The 18,237-nt window shown below is 26.5% G+C and overlaps 1 protein-coding gene and 1 long non-coding RNA gene across 2 annotated transcripts; both read left to right on the forward strand.

Moving 5' to 3' along the window:
- Window positions 1-8,087: 8,087 nt before the first annotated feature.
- On the forward strand, window positions 8,088-12,510 carry LOC149056313 (uncharacterized). The gene is made up of 3 exons (XR_016191658.1): window positions 8,088-8,333; window positions 12,283-12,319; window positions 12,396-12,510. It is a non-coding gene; the product is annotated as an uncharacterized LOC149056313 (long non-coding RNA).
- A 321-nt stretch (window positions 12,511-12,831) lies between these two features.
- Window positions 12,832-13,744, forward strand: LOC149056314 (uncharacterized). The gene is made up of 3 exons (XM_089227395.1): window positions 12,832-12,938; window positions 13,009-13,047; window positions 13,124-13,744. The coding sequence occupies exons 1-3, from the start codon at window positions 12,839-12,841 to the stop codon at window positions 13,333-13,335; spliced, it is 351 nt and encodes a 116-aa protein (XP_089083521.1). The 5' UTR covers window positions 12,832-12,838; the 3' UTR covers window positions 13,336-13,744.
- Window positions 13,745-18,237: the final 4,493 nt, after the last annotated feature.

Consider the following 18,237-nt stretch of genomic DNA (forward strand, 5'->3'; position numbering starts at 1 on the left):
ATCTATTTGTAGAATTAACTTTTCAGTCCGCGATGAATCTTGTTTATCTCCATCAGAATTTGAATTGTGAACGGCAATGTGGCAGTGCTTCGAATTAGGGTTTTGATGATCTCCGAAATCATCATGACCTACCAATGTGCTATTGTCCGCTGGGCCATATGTTTTATTAACAAAATTATTGGACAACACGATTGGACCGGACGACGTTTCTTCATCAATATTATACATGTTAGAAAAACTGATAATACGAGTATTGTAATATGTACGAGTGAAATATAATGAAAATATATTTTGAATTTACGTATGAATTAATACGATCGCAACAATATAATTAAGTCTTTTTTAAACTTCAGAACTGAATGAGACAATTACAAATAACATTTGTGAAATGAAGATTACTGATCAATATTTATTTCGAACACTTTAGTTACCCATAGCAACAAAATTTAAAAAAATATTAAAAACTATTTTTTATTTATTTCAAAGTATAATATAAAGTGGTTTTTTCTCCAAAATACATTTTTTTTTTAATTCAATAAAAATCTATATGGTGTATAATTTTTCACCATTATTTATTTATTTATTTAAACGCCCGTGAACGCTCAAATACAATATAATTTAAATATATAATGTAAGACTATATCAATAATACGGTTAAAGCAAAAAAGCATAATAAAATAATATTCAATTACTTATTTTCATATTATTATAGGTAAATTCTTATTTTCGTCGTCTTATTAGAAATATAATGGTAAGTCTTAAAAATAAATTTAATTGTTGCCCTAAATTGCATAAATGTTACTATCACTTTATATGGGCGCATGTAAACTCCGCCACAAGTACCTTTTTTTACTGTAAACTCCGCCAGAAAAAAAAAACAGGTAAAATTGGGTTCATGTAAACTCCGCCACTGAAAAAAATCAGGTAAAATTGAGTTCATGTAAACTCCGCCAGTGAAGAAAATCAAATAGTAGTATAAAATCAATATGATATATTTAAAAAAAAAAATAATATAATATAATATAATATCATATCGTTCACATTATGAGCCTACAGCCGATATCATCATTGGAAATCCTGATTTCAGATAATATGAAGATAAAACTATTAATAATTTGAATCGCTCTAACCTTGACAATATTTTATCAATTTTGACATATATCATCACAATAGATGTAAACGTATTTAATGTGAGAAGGCACGTGGCAATGCGAGAGCTGTCGCACTGACCAGGTAAAAAAAAAAACTGGCGGAGTTTACATATACCCATTATAGATAAGAAAAAAAAACTGGCGGAGTTTACCATAGACCTATTATTACCTTTTTATCTCGACCGATATTCTGGTGCAGTTTACAATCGCCCCTTTATATTATGACTCAATTATAAAATTAAAAAAAATTTGCAGCAGAAACCCATTATATTTACTATTTTAATATCATATGAATTTATTTGTGTATTGTCATTTGTCAATAGCTATGGGTAATTATGTATAATTTAAATTTGACTGATTTGGGACTTTGTGTGTAGTACGAAACTTTGGATATTTTAGGGTCTGATAAGTATGAAAAAGTAAAATTAAAACTCAGCCCCTCCAAATATTTTTATGTGTACACGATTTCGTTAAAAAAAGTACAACAATTTAATAAAAAATTGGTAGCCAGCTCCCTATTGATTACATTCATTAGTAATACGCATGCAATACCTATATATAATATAATTATTATAGATGAAAATGTAATAGAATATTTTATGTTTTGGGATTTGGACTTGGTGTATGAAAGAAAAATGTGCTCCGACTATTTGTCTGGCAATAAAAATATGAATCAGGAATTTTTATTCAACTTTTTGCAAAATGGACTTTTTGACCGACTGCCAAGTATATGAGGTACACTAAACTGTTATAAACCTAGTACTTAGAGATTCCTATTTTTCAAAGAGTGAATAATTTTTTCCAATAAAATACTACAGTTTTTGGTTTTCTAAAATTTTAGGATCAAAAATATGGATAACTACGTTCATCTCAAATAGCTGACAAATATTCAAATCTATTTTCATGGTACCTATTCTTAATCCTTATCCCTTAATGGTACAGAATCAATCGGTAGCTACCTCGGTTGAAAATATTTTACGTAGGTAGATACACAAAATAATAAGACATTGGCTATTTAAATAGCCAGTATAAATTTTATACTGAGTGCGTAAGTACTAACTGGTCTAATTGCGTAAAGTGTGTATTGGATAAAAACAGGAAATCCACAATCACATTTCATTGTTTTTCCATCCCCTTAATCGTCTCTGCTACTACTGTAAAGATAATTGATAATATTTTGATAATAATAATTATTGGGTTTTTAACGTCTAATTCAGTCCAGACGTTCAGTCTTCAGTGTTCAGTGTTCACTGTTCCCCGTTCCCCTCTAAATATTTGGTTTCACGATTTAAGATATACAGGTTTCCCATTCCCATCGACCTATACCGAAATGATTAAAGTATGAAGATGAGATTGACTCACAGCAGTGGAAAACGACGCTAGCGCCCTTTAGTATCACAATAATTTAAATCTCGAACTAATTATCAGTTTATCACACTTAACATTTAATAATTTGAATTTATGGCCATCACTATATGGCCATATGGGTAGGGTAATGGGTATGGAATATTGGAATTATAGATTATATTCCACGATTTAGGATACATATAAATATACTTTAAGTACTTACTACTACTACTTAGTCGCAATCGCAAACAAAACTTTGTTATTTTGTATAGTATAACGCATGGTATTATTTAATATTTTCACTAAAGTTGAGATTTGATATCTTAAAACTATACAAACATATTTATTCAAATAGGAAAAAAATAATAAAATGAAGTGCTGCATTCCTTTTTGTAAAACATAATACAAAAGTAGTACTTTTGGTATACCCAAAGCTTCATTAGATTTGTGGGAAAATGCTCTAGGTATGAAATTAAAAGCAAATTTTTGCATTTGCCAAAAGCATTTCAAGGAAGAGGATATTATTAGGACTTGGGTATCTGGTACTGGACTTAATAAATATGTGGTATGTATCATAACCTAAGCCTTAAATTAAAAAATAACTTTGGTAGTTAATAAATAAATAGTATAATGTAAATTAATTAATATTTTTACAATAAGATATGTTTGAAAAAAGCTAAACTTTGAGATGGAGCAATTCCCATGGCAATTTCTGTAGTGGAAAGCAGATTTAGTAGTTCATCAACACTAGACCTGGTATAATTTTTACTTTAGAATTATGTTAGCAAATGTATCAAATTTTTTTACAAATATAAGTATAAAATTACTTCCTTATTTAGAACCCCATTAACAGTAATACTGATGAAAGTCTAGCTAATGATTGTGACATGATGTCAGATTGTTTAAATTTAACTCCAGTAGAAACTGATGCTAATAAAAACACTACACCAGCTAATTTATCCAAAAAAAGAAAGGTTGATTATTATTTGATAATTTAATTGCTTATGATAGTATTTTAGTATAAAAATAAATATTGATTGGTTTTATATTTAGATTTCTGAGTTAACATTTAATATACAACAAGATCACTGTTATTATAAAAAATGTATTGACAAAAAAAATATATTGGTCACAGAACACAATAATAAGTCAGAACTATTTATGAACTGTTTAAACAATTTAAAATTAATCGAGTTGCCAGAAAAATGGTATTCCGATATTGACTATTCATCTAGAACAAATAACAAAATTGTTATTGGATTTCATCAACTAGGTTCTATTAGAGATAACTTTTTAAGAACTATAAAAAAGCAAATGGTTTTAACTGAAGGTATAAGCACATAGCAATAAAATATATTATTACTTCATTTATTCTATGTTTAAATATTAAAAAATGGCCTAAAATAAACTTAATTTTGTTATTTGCATTAGATTCAAGTAGTTTTATTCATATTTATGGCCATGAAATAAATATTGGTAACATAGGTTTTTCTTTCAATTATAAGCCACAGAATATTTCAGACTTAGAAAAAGTTATATCATCACTTGATAAAGTACGAGTATGTGAAGGATTAATTTTTACCAGTAAGCACACTGAAAATAAATCTAAATTTGGTTAACAATTTATTGAATCTTTTGGTCAATGGAGGTTGATAAAAATGAATAAAAATTGCACAAGAATGCTTGATGAAAAAAGTGAAAGGTAACTAAAACAAATATAATACACAATCAAATAGCTATTATAAGTGTATAATTATAATGTAAAATATAAATTATTTTAAACATTATAATACCATTAGAATCATTAGATACAATACAGATTATTACAATTAATAATAATAAAACAAAATTAATATGTTAATTTAATTTAATGGATTTATAGTAATATTTGTATATGGTGCAAAAGGCTCTGGTACTGTATTAGAAATAAAAAGTCTAGAAATTCTACTAAAGTTTACTTTTCGCCAAATAAAAAGAAAAAATTTAAAAGTTTACAAAAAGTTAAGAAAATTGTTAAATAGAAATTGTCTAGAGCATCAATTAAAATAAAAAAAATATTAGAAGATTTAAATCTAATTAAGAACAAAATGAAAAATATTTCTGATACAAATATACAAAAAGTGTTGGAGGAAGCTAATATCCCAAAAGTTCAAATTGATTTAATTCATGAAATATTTAAAGCATCAAAGGTTAAAAACCCCAAGAATCGAAGATACAGTGAAAACTGGATGTTACTGTGTTTGCTTTTTCAAATAAGGTTTACTAAAAAAAATTAACAACTATGTTAAACAGTTTCTATTCAGAAATTATAATGTTGTTTTCTTTTTTGCAGATCACCTAGTGGGTATTTATTTTTACACAATCAAAATATTCTCCCACCCCATGTGTGAATACTATCAGAAAGTATTTGCTTTCAATTAAAATAGGATGTGGTTTTGATTCTAACTTATTTAAGCTCCTAAAAAGAAATTTAAAAAAAAAACAGAATTTGAAAGAAAAGGGGTTATTTTAATTGATGAAATGTTTTTGAGAGAAAGTTTAAATGTAAACACACAAACTCTAACTTACTCAGGACTTGAAGATTTTGGGGATGAAAATTTATCAAAAAAAAAAAGTAATCTCAAAGCTAATCATGCCTTAGTTATGATGTGGCAAAGTCTTGGTGAAAATATGGTGCAACCAATAGCTGTTTTTGCTTCCCATGGTCCAATTAAAGGTAGTATAATAGCCATGATTAATAATAATACAGTACAATTTTAAAACAATACATTTCTATTCAGGCGCGGAATTGTCAAAATTAATTGTAAAAGCAATTTTATTAATGGAAGATACAGGGGGAAAAGTTTTGGGAATTACTAGCAATGGTGCTTCCACTAATAGAACAATGTGGAATATGTTAGGGGTAGGTAAACTCAAGTTAAAACTGTAAGCAATGAAAACATTGTTCATGAAATTGATTGTGATTTTTAAGATAAAAATTCAATAATTATATTGATATTTTTCCATAGATATCTGCAAAAAAAAATAATTTCAAAAATTATTTTATCAATCCATTTGACCAGGGTAGAAAAGTATTATTTTTTTCAGATGCACCACACCTATTAAAAACTGTCCGAAATCGGTTGTATACCAAAAAAGAATTAAAGGTTTGGTGTATGCTACAATACTAAATCATAATCAACTATGAACTCATAATTACCTACCTAAATCAATAAAATGTTTTTAGATTGATTCCACTAAACCTCCAATTAGTTGGAAATTGTATACAAATGTTTATTCTATTGAAGGTAACAGTCTCACTAAAGTTTGTCCCAAATTAACCCCACAACATTTTGAGCTGACAAATTTATCAAAAATGAAAGTTAAATATGCAGCGCATGTAAGAAGTAGATTTTTTTAAGTTGTTTACCATTTATTCATGTCTCATGATACACATTTTATTTTATTATTATAATTTTAGATATTTAGTAGATCAATGGCTATAGCTATAAATTTTTATAAGCAAAAAAAATATGACTGCTTTAAGGATTCAGAAGAAACTGTTAAATTTACTATTAAAATGAATGATTTATTTGACGCATTAAATAGGAGATATCCAAAAGAAGGAATAAGTAAAAATAGCTCTGATATACAGGTTTTTTATGTGTACTGTGTGCTTGTGTTTGGTATATGTGTACATAATATGTTTATAGAATATGGAAGTAGGTACAAAGATTTTTTTTTATTGCATGAATGTATTATTTGTATTTATTGTAGACAATTGGTTTTTAAATGTTTGTATGTTTAAATATTATTTAACAATTATTATAAAAATTTACTTATAAACTAGGTATTACATGAATCCTTGAATTGGTTAAATGAATGGGAAACAAATCTGTCTAATGGTTCAATTAAAGAATGTCATTTTTTAACACAGTCGATATTTGATGGGCTTAAAATAACTGTTAAGTCTACTATTGATTTAGTAGAATATCTTTTGGAAGAATGTGGTTTCTCGTATGTGTTAACTGCTAAGTTTAATCAAGACTCTTTAGAGGTACAATATAATTAAAAAACAATTATTATTTTTAATATACCTACCTACGTATCAATTTTTAGAAATTTTTCGGGATTATAAGGCAAGTAGCAGGTCCAAATGATCACTCGACAACACCTACTTTTCTTCAGTTATATCGAATGTTGTCTGTTTACTCAGTTGTAAAGCCACCAAAGACTGGAAACTGTACTGTGAATGAAGGTTAATATCCAAATAATCTATAACCATAAAATAAATTAAACATTTTTTTTATTTTAGAAGCTATTCCTATTATATCTATACAAGATCTTAAAGAAATTATGAATGAACCATCTAATGCTCCCAAGAGACAAAATAAAATTAATAAGTTAAAGGAAAGGATCGATAAAATAATACAGGATGAATGTTGGGATTTAGATGATTTTCTTTTAGACCACAATTATGCAGATTCCACAGTGTTTGATTGCATTGTTTATTTTTTGGCTGGGTAATTCAAATATACAATGATAATATTTTTAATAAAATAGTTAACTATACCTGATTTCTAAAATGAATTGTCTTAATAGATATATTGCTAGGAGATTAGTAAAGAAAACTAAATGTGATATGTGCATTGAAAGTTTAAAATGTTTAAACACATCAGAAGGTCAAATTGGTAAAGAAGCTGATTTAGTACAAGCTAAAACAAAGGGATATCTTACTTACCCAGACAGCAACTTGTATAAAATTATAAAGCAACTTGAAGAATGTTTTGCTTTAAATGCAAGTTCAAATGATGTCTTTGAAAATACCTGTAATGAGTTTTTCACAAGAAATTTAAATATTAAATTCAATTGCAGTATTCGTGAACATCAAAAAGAAATGTTAACCAATATAGTTTCTTACTATATTACAATGCGCATGAGGCAATACACCTTTATGCAAAATCAAGCAAATAAAAAACAGTGCCGAACTAAAAAAAAGTTGTCAAAATTAGTTAAATCATGATTAAAAAGGTAATAAGTAGCTAGTACCTAAATGTAAAAATTGTATAAATTAATTAGTTCATAAATAAATATATTGGTTGTATTATATTATAACTTGATAATTATAATAAAATAATAAAATCTATATAACTTATATTATAATTTATAATATATTATTACTGTTATACTTGTATAGCTTGAAAGCAGACTTCAATAAAATCTTAAATGTTTGGAAAATAATATAAAATTGTAAAATTAAATTAGTTAAAAGAATAATAATTCTTTTGTAATTAATATTTATTACACAAAACTGAAAATAGAAAATTTAAAATTCAGCAGGCAATCGGCAGCGATACGGTAGTTAACTTTTCTCTCACAAGGAGCGCTTACTGTAATTTCCAGCACCATGAAGAACTCAATTTGGTTCTCACCTTATCATATGCCGATGGGCAACCTGTATATCTTAAATCGTGTTTGGTATGGATAATTTATTTTTAAATACGAAAAACACATAGTTGTTCGTGTATATTTTAAACGTGTGTATTCACCGAAGGTTGATAATTTAAACTGATTAAACACAGCTGTCGTAGTGTCGTGCACGACTTTAGATAGAAGCCGTGGTGTCGTGGTACCACTCGGCAATTAAATGATATTATATCAAATCTGTTTGGACTGTTTGTCTGTATTCCGCAAGACTGTAACAAACTAACAACTCGTAGTCAAGACGTGCTTAAGTGTCTTACACTGTTTTACCTGTTAATTGAGTTAATTCTATCCATTTTAATTCTTACTGAAATTTTTTTGACGCGACTTTACTCAATACTCAATAGTGAGTGCTGACTGCTGAATAGTGACGTACGTTACCGTTGCGATATCTATACTTACTTATTAAATAAGTATATAAGTACATTATATTTATTTATTTATTATTATTTTTTTTTCACAATAAGATATTTCTAGCTTGCGCTGTCTATACCTAGAGATATTAGGTATATTATATTAAAAAATATTTAGTCGAATGCGCTCCTTATTGTATGATGCATACAAACTTAGGAAGTTAGAAACATAATTTATTAATTGATAACACGTGATATCAATTGCATTCTATAATATTAATGTGATAAGAATATAAGTTATTATTATCTGGAAAGAAAAGTAGTTTGAAAAAATAAGTATTATTCTAAATATATACTCAAAATAAATTGTCAAAACTTAATGAAATAGTCATTAGTACCTTGAACATATTTATTTCTTCGCAAACACTATATAGTTGAACTTTGAATTGAACATCCATTGTTATTATTTGTATGTTCGTTAAATTAATCATCTACTTAAAACTTATTTAAATATGCATATAATTACATAGTATTTTTCACGAATTCATAATATAGTATTATACAACTTTTATTATTGCAATGCAATAATTTAAAATAAATTTTAAAAAATATTTAAAAAAATAATTCTGTCTATATCATATATATGTATATAATCTATAAAATATATTATACATTTATAATCTAAATATTAAGGTTAATTGTTGTACAAAAAGTCTATTTAATTCAGAGTAAGAATCGCTGAAATTAGCCTTTTTCTGAAAAATGTATTTATTAACTCTGAGTTAATAACAACATCTTAATATGCTGGGTAGGTACCGATAAAAATTGTTAAGGGTAATCTAATGTAATCTCTCATGTCATTTATTTTTACGACTACATCTCATTAAACTTAATTATTATAAATTTACATCTTAAAAAATATAATAGTAATTGATACGATTAAAAACGAAATATTGTTATGGTATGCACTTTAAAAATCAAGTGTTTATGTTAATTATCAGTTTGGTAGGTAAATGAAGGTATAAAAAAATACTATAAAAATTAATTGATATGATGAAAAATATTAATAGTTAATGCAACTAAAACTATTCAAAGAGAACAACTTAAGATTTTACTGACGAAATAAATTTTAAATTCTTGAATAATGAAAGTTGACATCAGCCTATTGAATAATGTAATACTTGTTAAAAAATTCATGTTTTTTAAAATCTGATATCAATGGTTAATGATTTGGTTAAATATTTAGCAATATAGTCATGTAGTAATAAATGGATCAGGAGCAAATGATCAATTAATCTCAGTCTAACGAGCTAAGATCTATAGAGATATTGCATGTGTTTTATTTGAAAAATTAAAGATAATTAGAGCTTGCATAACTTTACGGAGCCTTAATACAAAAGTCACAAATAAATTAATTATATATAAATCATGCATTTACGTAACTGTTATATTTTATATTTAAGACTAATACCTAAAATGCAATTAAAATAAAAAATCTCAAGTGTATACGTTTTGTTTTATTATTTTAATTGTTTTATTAAGATTTTCAATTAAAGCTTCAAATAAAACCGTTGGAAATCTTGGATTATGTTGTTATCATTGAATATGCAAATAACAGGTCAATAAAATTTAAAACTAATTGAACTGAACACAAAGGTAAACATTAATTAAAAATAAATGAATACAAGATCATATCTTTTTTTTAGATTCTGAACAGAGTGATGAATGTATTGATTTTACAATGATGTGTGTGTGTTTTTTTTTGAGTCTGTGTACAGCACAACTAGTCGACATAATGCTTCAATTTCAAACTTTGGGGGTGGTTTCTGATGTAAAAGTGAATATCCTTGGTGTATTATAGAAATCAAATGTAAACATTTTCAAAAAACTCGAGAAAAACAAAAAAAAAATGATAGAAAAACGGGAATTTTTACGCAAAACCAGTTTCGACCAAATCGATTTTTTATATGGTTGTACCTAATTCAAAAACGAATTACTTGAAATACTTGAAATTTTCACCAAACGTTTATGTTAGTGTTATCTATATGTAGTTTAATTTAATTTTTTTGATTTATTTATATAACACTGAAATTTTCGATTCTTATGAGCATTTATTTTTGAAGTGTCGGTAAAAAAATTTCGGATGTCCAAAAAAACTTGAAAACTTAATACAAGGTTCTTTATGAGTTGTTATTATTGTGGCTAAAAGAAATTAAAAATCGTTAGTTACAATTTTTTTTTATAAGCGCTTATAGCTCAAATGTTTACGAAATCTGTCGTAAACGCGAAAATTTTTAAGTTTAAAAATCATAAAATTTTTTGTGTTTATAACTAAGGATTAAAAATACAACACTAAGTTTTCCTTCAAGTAGCTATAGTGAAACTCGAAGCGTCATTTTAGGAAAAATGTTTTGAGCGTTTGGGTTTTAATTTTTTATGAAATCGCGTAACCATAACGAATTATCCTCAAACCAGGTATATCGGTATATGTATATCTATGATAATATAAGGTATTATGAATTATGATAACTACATGCAATGTTTTTGGAAAAATTGATTAACCATACCTTAAGCAAAATGCGTCCTAATTGAAAAATAAAATATTTGTTTCAAATAGAATATAGGACAATATTTAAATATAATATATCCTAGACTGACAAATCATCTCCGTTCGGAATGGTTTTTCGTGTACAATGATACCTATCATTGCATTCAAATCTAACCTACCCTAGTCAAACGTCCACTACACCACCTAATGTACAGCAGAGCGACATCCACTTACCCGCTTTTTTTTATTTTTATTTTTGTCCAGGCTTTACTTTTAAAGTAAATATTGATTATCATAATAATTCTGACTTTAACTTCTATAAGAAAAGAAGTATCAATTATTAAGCGGATAACATGTTATTGTATTATATATATATATATATATGTGTGTGTGTGTGTGTGTAATTTTAATTTTTAATAACTTCTATGTTTTGAGCTAATAAAAAAAAATTATTTTAGACATAAGGGAACATAAAATTACAAATCCACTGATAATAATAAGTCATAACAATCTTAACCTCGATAGGTGACATTCAATGTATTTATTGAACGTTTAAGAAATAATATTTTAAGATTTAAGATGAAAATCCATAGTTGCTTTTGGATACGGCATACAGATTATGGAATATAATTGTCATAGGAGGAAGATACATTATTGTATTTTAATCCCTAATTACAGAAAGTGATCCACTTTGGATAGTTCCACTTTTCATATTTGTCCCCACCACCTGAATAATTGTTATAGTTCTCGAACTAAGAATCAATAAAAAAAAAAAATAATAATGTTATTGTACATTATTTATAATAAATACTCATGCGTTTAAACAAAAAAAAAATTTTGTCCGGGCAACGCTGATTGGAGACAAAATATATTATTATATTAAATACATAACAACGAATGAGCCATTATTTGATTCAATTGAAACGTTAATATTATTGTTCATTTCAATACATGCGTTTACTTTGAAAATAGCATTAAAAAATATGTCAAGAAGAATTATCTGTGCAAGTCTTGCATTTGGCGCTATTAGTGCAGTAGGATTTTTGTATAATTATATAACCAAGCAGAAGAAATTGTTAAAAGATGGTGATTTAACAAACTCAAGCATTCAAATCGATCAACCGACCAAGCCAACCGACGTGGAAATAGTTATGCCATCAGAATCGACAATAGTGGAAGAGATTACAAGACCAGTGTCTCCATCTCCAACATTCGTGGTAACAATTGATTTTATAGTTTATAATTGAAAGTTTATACTTTATAGTACTTTTTGAATAGTATCTAAAAATTAAAATTCTTGACTATCTTAATAGCCGGCGATTACATGATTTAATTATTGGTGGTTGCATTATTCTTATTTTCAATATGAGATTACTTTTTTTGTAAAACTAACTATTGACAGTAACTTTTCTATTAATAGGACGATGGTGTAACCAACAATGTGGAATATATAAAAAGTAATATTATAATACATATTATATCGACCTACCTATAATATTAATTAACAATATTTTTAACATAACGTTCGTTTAGGAAGCGAATCGGAAAATACACCTGCAATTCCATTTCACCAGGATTTACTAAACTCAAGCATTCAAATAGATCAACCGACCAAGCCAACCGACGTGGAAATAGTTATGCCATCAGAATCGACCATAGTGGAAAAGATTACAAGACCAGTGTCTTCATCTCCATTATTCGTGGTAACAATTGATTTTAGTTTATAATAGAAAGTTTATACTTTATAGTACTTTTTGAATAGTATCTTAAAATTAAAATTCTTGACTATCTAAATCTGATATATAAATGTATAATATGATTCGTTATTCGTTAATTTTAAGATAGCTTCATAGGTAGGTAAATATATTGTTTAAAGTAAAAACTATAATGTGTAATGTAGTAGGTATATATGAGATTACTTATTTTATACAACTAAATATTGATAGAACTTTTTGTATTAATAGGATGATAGGGGAATGGTCGAATCTTATAACACAAAGTCCGGAAGAAGAATTAAAATAATAGATAAAAACTCAAATAATATCATAAGAAAACAAAGATTGAATTTTGTAGAAGGTTAGTTTTTCATATTCATAAAATATATTGAGTGTTGATTATATTTTAACCAAGCATATTTTCATATTAGATAAAAAATTATCCTGGAATAAAGTGGAATTCAAAAAAAGTAATATTATAATACATATTATATCGACCTACCTACAATAGTAATTAACAATATTTTTAACATAACGTTCGTCTAGGAAGCGGATCGAGGAAAATACTTGAAATTCCCTTCTACAATGATTTACCAAACTCACGCATTCAAATCCATCAACCGACCAAACCAACTAACATGGAAATATTGGAAATGCCATCAAAATTGACGAGCGGATCACTGCAGCTAGTTCCGAGTTCCGCACGCGCATGCGCGTCCGCCCCAATTCCTACTATCAACATAATATCTTATCAATAACTTATATTATTAATTATTATAGTACTGTATAATAATGTGAAAATTACAAAATAATCTAGCATGTAAACCATGTAAAATATTAATTATTAATAAGTTACAAAATTAATATTAATACCATGGAGAGAGTCAAACGCTGTAGTTTCTTTTATTAATTGTACATTTTGTTCGTTGGAAATATGTTCACATACATTTGTGAGAGTTTTAAAGTATGCTTCGCATAAGGACATTTCACCAAACGGACACTATTTCTATTATCCACACCATGGGGTTTTTGCATATGTTTATCCCTATTACCTATATTGCTAAACATACTATTGCACAAAGAGCATTTCTCATTTTCGTCGTTTCGATTTCGTTTATTTAAATTTATTTCTGACATTTTTATATAATATTTGAAACTGTAAGAAACACTAATTGTACATAATTTTCACATTATTATACAGTACTACTTATATATTATTAATAATAATAAATAAATAATAATCATATACCTATATAATATATAGGTATATGATTATTATTTATTATTATAACCGGGTGATTCTTTTATCATTGAACACTCATTATTTCCAAAATTATTTATGTTTTTGAAAATATTATTTTACATAGTTTATAGTTGTTAAAAAACCAACGTTTTTATTAAAAAATTATATTAAAAAATATATTAAATATAATTTTTTAATAAAAACGTTGGTTTTTTAACAACTATAAACTATGTAAAATAATATTTTCAAAAACATTAATAATTTTTGAAATAATGAGTGTTCAATGATAAAAGAATCACACGGTATATATAATAAATATATTAAATATTGTATATTATAAAAATGTATTTTAATGTTTTCTGATTCAGTTATTGTAGGGAATTATTTCTCACATACAAGAATATATAATAATATGACAAGATTATAATTCAGATGTATTGCGTTTTATAAATATACAAATCAAGCTATAGTTATATATATTCAAAAAATGTACACTGGATTAAAAACGGTGCGTGAGTAAAATTTAAATTATATAACTTACTATCGTTGTAAAGATTTGCAGAATTAAAGAAAAGCAGTTGACGGTGATAATAGTGGTAGTCAGCTATATGTTTGGTTTTATTTGTTTATTTTTAGAAATAATATTTATTTATTTTTATTATTATTAAGTCTTAAAATAATTACATAGTTTATTAGATTACAATTATTACATACGTGTTATTACATTTAACTAATTTATTTAACTTTTGAACATTCCTTTTTTTTAAATTTTAACTAGTCGTGTGGAGTTATCGTTGATCCGTGGACCTGTGGTCCTATATATTCGATGTAAACACAACAATCTTGATGAAGTTCGAATATTCTTTTTTCTTGTCCGGGGCCGAATGGTTCTTTGGTTGAGATGGTGTTTATATTTGACTGTGTTCAGGCGTTCGGTTTCCTTACACATTAAGTAGGAATGTGTGAGCCTAGTTTGTCCAATGCGTACTCTGGTAACCATGATTTTCTCGTGTCGTGTGAATTTGATTATTGGTTTAACCATTTTTTAGTAGATGGTTTCATTTGTTTGAGTTTATTGTTATTGTTGGTTTGTTTTTCCCAGAAATAATATTATTAACTGTAATTTACAACAATTAGCTATAAGTAGTATAGTATTATTTAGATAAAGTATACAATAATAGTAGCTACTAAAAATGTTTTATCCAAATTAATAACTCTCCATTATATCAATACATATTACATTATATAATTACTGTATAAATAAGTGTAACTAATGGCCTTTATTGCCGATGTAAACATGCTCAATAAAAAAAAAAAATAAAAAAAAATAGTAGCTACTATTATTACATTTTGTATTTAATGTATAATCTAAATTATGTATAGGTAGAAATATAATACTGCTGTATTAAATTCAGTAAACAACTATTCATTTATTTTTTGTATATAGAATACATTTATTTTGTAATTATTTTCTTTGATCTGGGGTCAGTCTCGTTTTAAGGATTACCGATGACGATATCCTCGTCTTGAATTTAATACAGTACAGGGGACATTGGGAGAATTGCGGTTAGCGAAAAGATAAATTATTAAATTTACAAGTCTTTATATTCATATTAACCTACATTATTATGTTGGCTAAAATAATATATAATAATATAATAAATCAGTATCTCAGTTTCTCTTATTATCGTTGCCCGGCAGATAACTCCCAGTCTCCTCTTTGTGGAATAGGCCTACATGGGGACACCACATTAAAAAAAACGCGCCTTTTGCAATACCTCATGTGATATTAAACACGACATAGATTGTCATCGTTTGATAAGCTAAGGTGGTGTGGAAACTTGCAATGCATAACTGCTGCAGTCTGCAGTAAATATGCCAAAATTACCAAGCTAATACCTAAGCTAAATATTTATGGTTTTTACTAGAGATGAAGTAGAGAATATATAATCCCATAATTTATTATATTGTACAGTTGTTGTAGTAATAATACATATTAATACTACTAATTAGTTTTCTTTAATATAATAAAAATACTATTACGTTCTCAGACTCTCAGAGTTGAAAACCTGTGCGTCAAATTATTCAATAATATAATATCATATATTAAAATATTATGTAGTCCAGTAGTCCTATAGCATATAGGTATAGCATATAGCATATATATATATATATATATATATATATATATATATATATATATATATATATATATATATATCGTAGGTCGTAGGTAAGATGTACCTTTTAAATTCAATGTTTAAAAAAAAAAATTTATTAGGGTGATAGACAAGGTTAACCAATAAGTTTTGACAATCTACACCATATTTATTTCTATATAGTTTCGTTTATTATTAATAATATTAGTAATAAGGACTATTATGCAGATAATGAGAAGTAACCAAGAGCTGAATATAATATAGATTGTAATCTCGTGATTGAGTTATATGGTTATATTAATTCAGCAAATTACAAATTACTCGCAAACATTTTGATGAATTTGAAATAAAATCACTTGAAAAATCTGTCTTAAAAGAATATAAAGACAAAAAAACAAAATCTATTTTTCGCGATGAAACTTGAAATAATGATTTAATTGGAAAAGAAAAATTTTAAATTAATACCTTTTTAGTTATTTTAAATCATTTATTGATTGAACGTAACAAGAGAAGAATATAGCGTACCTATCACAATATTTATGTTAGCTAATTTGATTTTGTTGTCAAGCTTGAAAATCTTATCACATGATACCTAATATAGATTTAAATGAATGAATTAATAAATGTCCAAATAATACAACTGGTTAAAAAATATTCCCATGCAAACATCTTCAAATTTTACATGAAAAAAACTGAATTTCAATGTATCCCAATAACGAAATAGTACTCAGAATAAATACATCTACTGATGTGACTACCTATAGTTGTTCAGCTAAACGCCTTTTTTCTTACATGAAAATAATAAAAGATTATCTTTGATCTACGCGGATGTCACAGGATCTAATAAATGCGCTATTTTCATAATAAGTATTGAACATGAATTTACTAATCAGTAATCAAAAGACAACATTGAAAACTGTAGCGAAAAAAAATCAAGGCGTACGATTATATTCTGAACAGTGAAAAATACGAGCAATATTTACTTGTATATATTTCTTTTTTTAAGCTTGCTTTTGTAGTTTTAATTCATTAATACCTATGTTAAAATTAAGTATTTATTTTATATTTTTATTTAATTAATGATCGTTTTTAAAATATGGAGCGTGAAGGGTCCTTTACTTTTAGGAGTTAGATATCAATATGTTAATTAGGTAGTAAATTTATTTCAGACAATGGGCGGTAAAATCCTTAATCTGACTCTGTATTCATAGGTTCAAATACGGCAAATAGAGGTGGCTTAGAGGGTATTAACGCCCCCAATTTCAAAATTAGCACCTTCAAATACCGTTCGTGTTTATTCAACAAAACTTCTTCCTTCTAAAGAAATTAATTAAAAAATAAAACGAGAAAATACATAGCCTAGTACCCTTAATTTTTTTTATTGAAATTGCACCATAGATAGATAAAAACTGATGGGAAACCACTATTGAAAACAATTATCATGCTTGTGCTATCATTATATGGTCCTGTTTAACACATTCTGTACGTCTAAAATTGTACTTATGTATAAGCTGGTTTTCATTTTTCACTATTTTGTACACAAAACGAGTTGTCAAAAAAATTTATTTAAATGTGTGCAAATGAGTAAACGAGTCTCCAATATTTGTGCCACTATTTTGATCACTCGTTATTAATAATGATATATTAGACTCTAACCTCTAACACTGATATTTTTCTCGTCGTTTTTGTATAATAATATACTGATATACTATGTACTACATTTTTGTTGATTAATATAAGTGCCATTTGAAAAAAATATAATTATTTAAGGAAATCGTTAATTTATAAATTGGTAATATACGAGTGAATTATATATCCAATGTACGTAAACATTTGTATTTCAAATGCACATAAAAAAATTTGACTTTCAGGTCAACTCACTCTAAATTTTAAACTAACGGAACTTAACGTCATATGTTGAGTATAAAATTTGCTATGTAACGTACTCGTAAGACGAAGATAACACATGCGGGTATGTGCAACGCATTAAGTAATATCACAGAATATATTATAAAATAATTTAATAAATAAATAAATATATTTCATATATTCTGTGTTAATACTCTTCTATTAACGTCCTCTTAACGGTAAGTATCCTACCTAATAATAGTAAGAAATCAAGAAAATGTTTATTTTTTCTAAAATAAGAAATTTTTTACATCATGGATCTGTTATCAATTTACGTGTCTCCTTATCAATGTTTATGTTATTATTTCTTATTTTTGTAGTACCGTACTACCGTTTATTGATAAGCTGTA

The sequence above is a fragment of the Diuraphis noxia genome, unplaced genomic scaffold (genome assembly GCF_037042655.1).
Source record: "Diuraphis noxia isolate RWA-SAM2 unplaced genomic scaffold, SU_Dnox_SAM2 contig0004, whole genome shotgun sequence".
NCBI lineage: Eukaryota > Metazoa > Arthropoda > Insecta > Hemiptera > Aphididae > Diuraphis > Diuraphis noxia.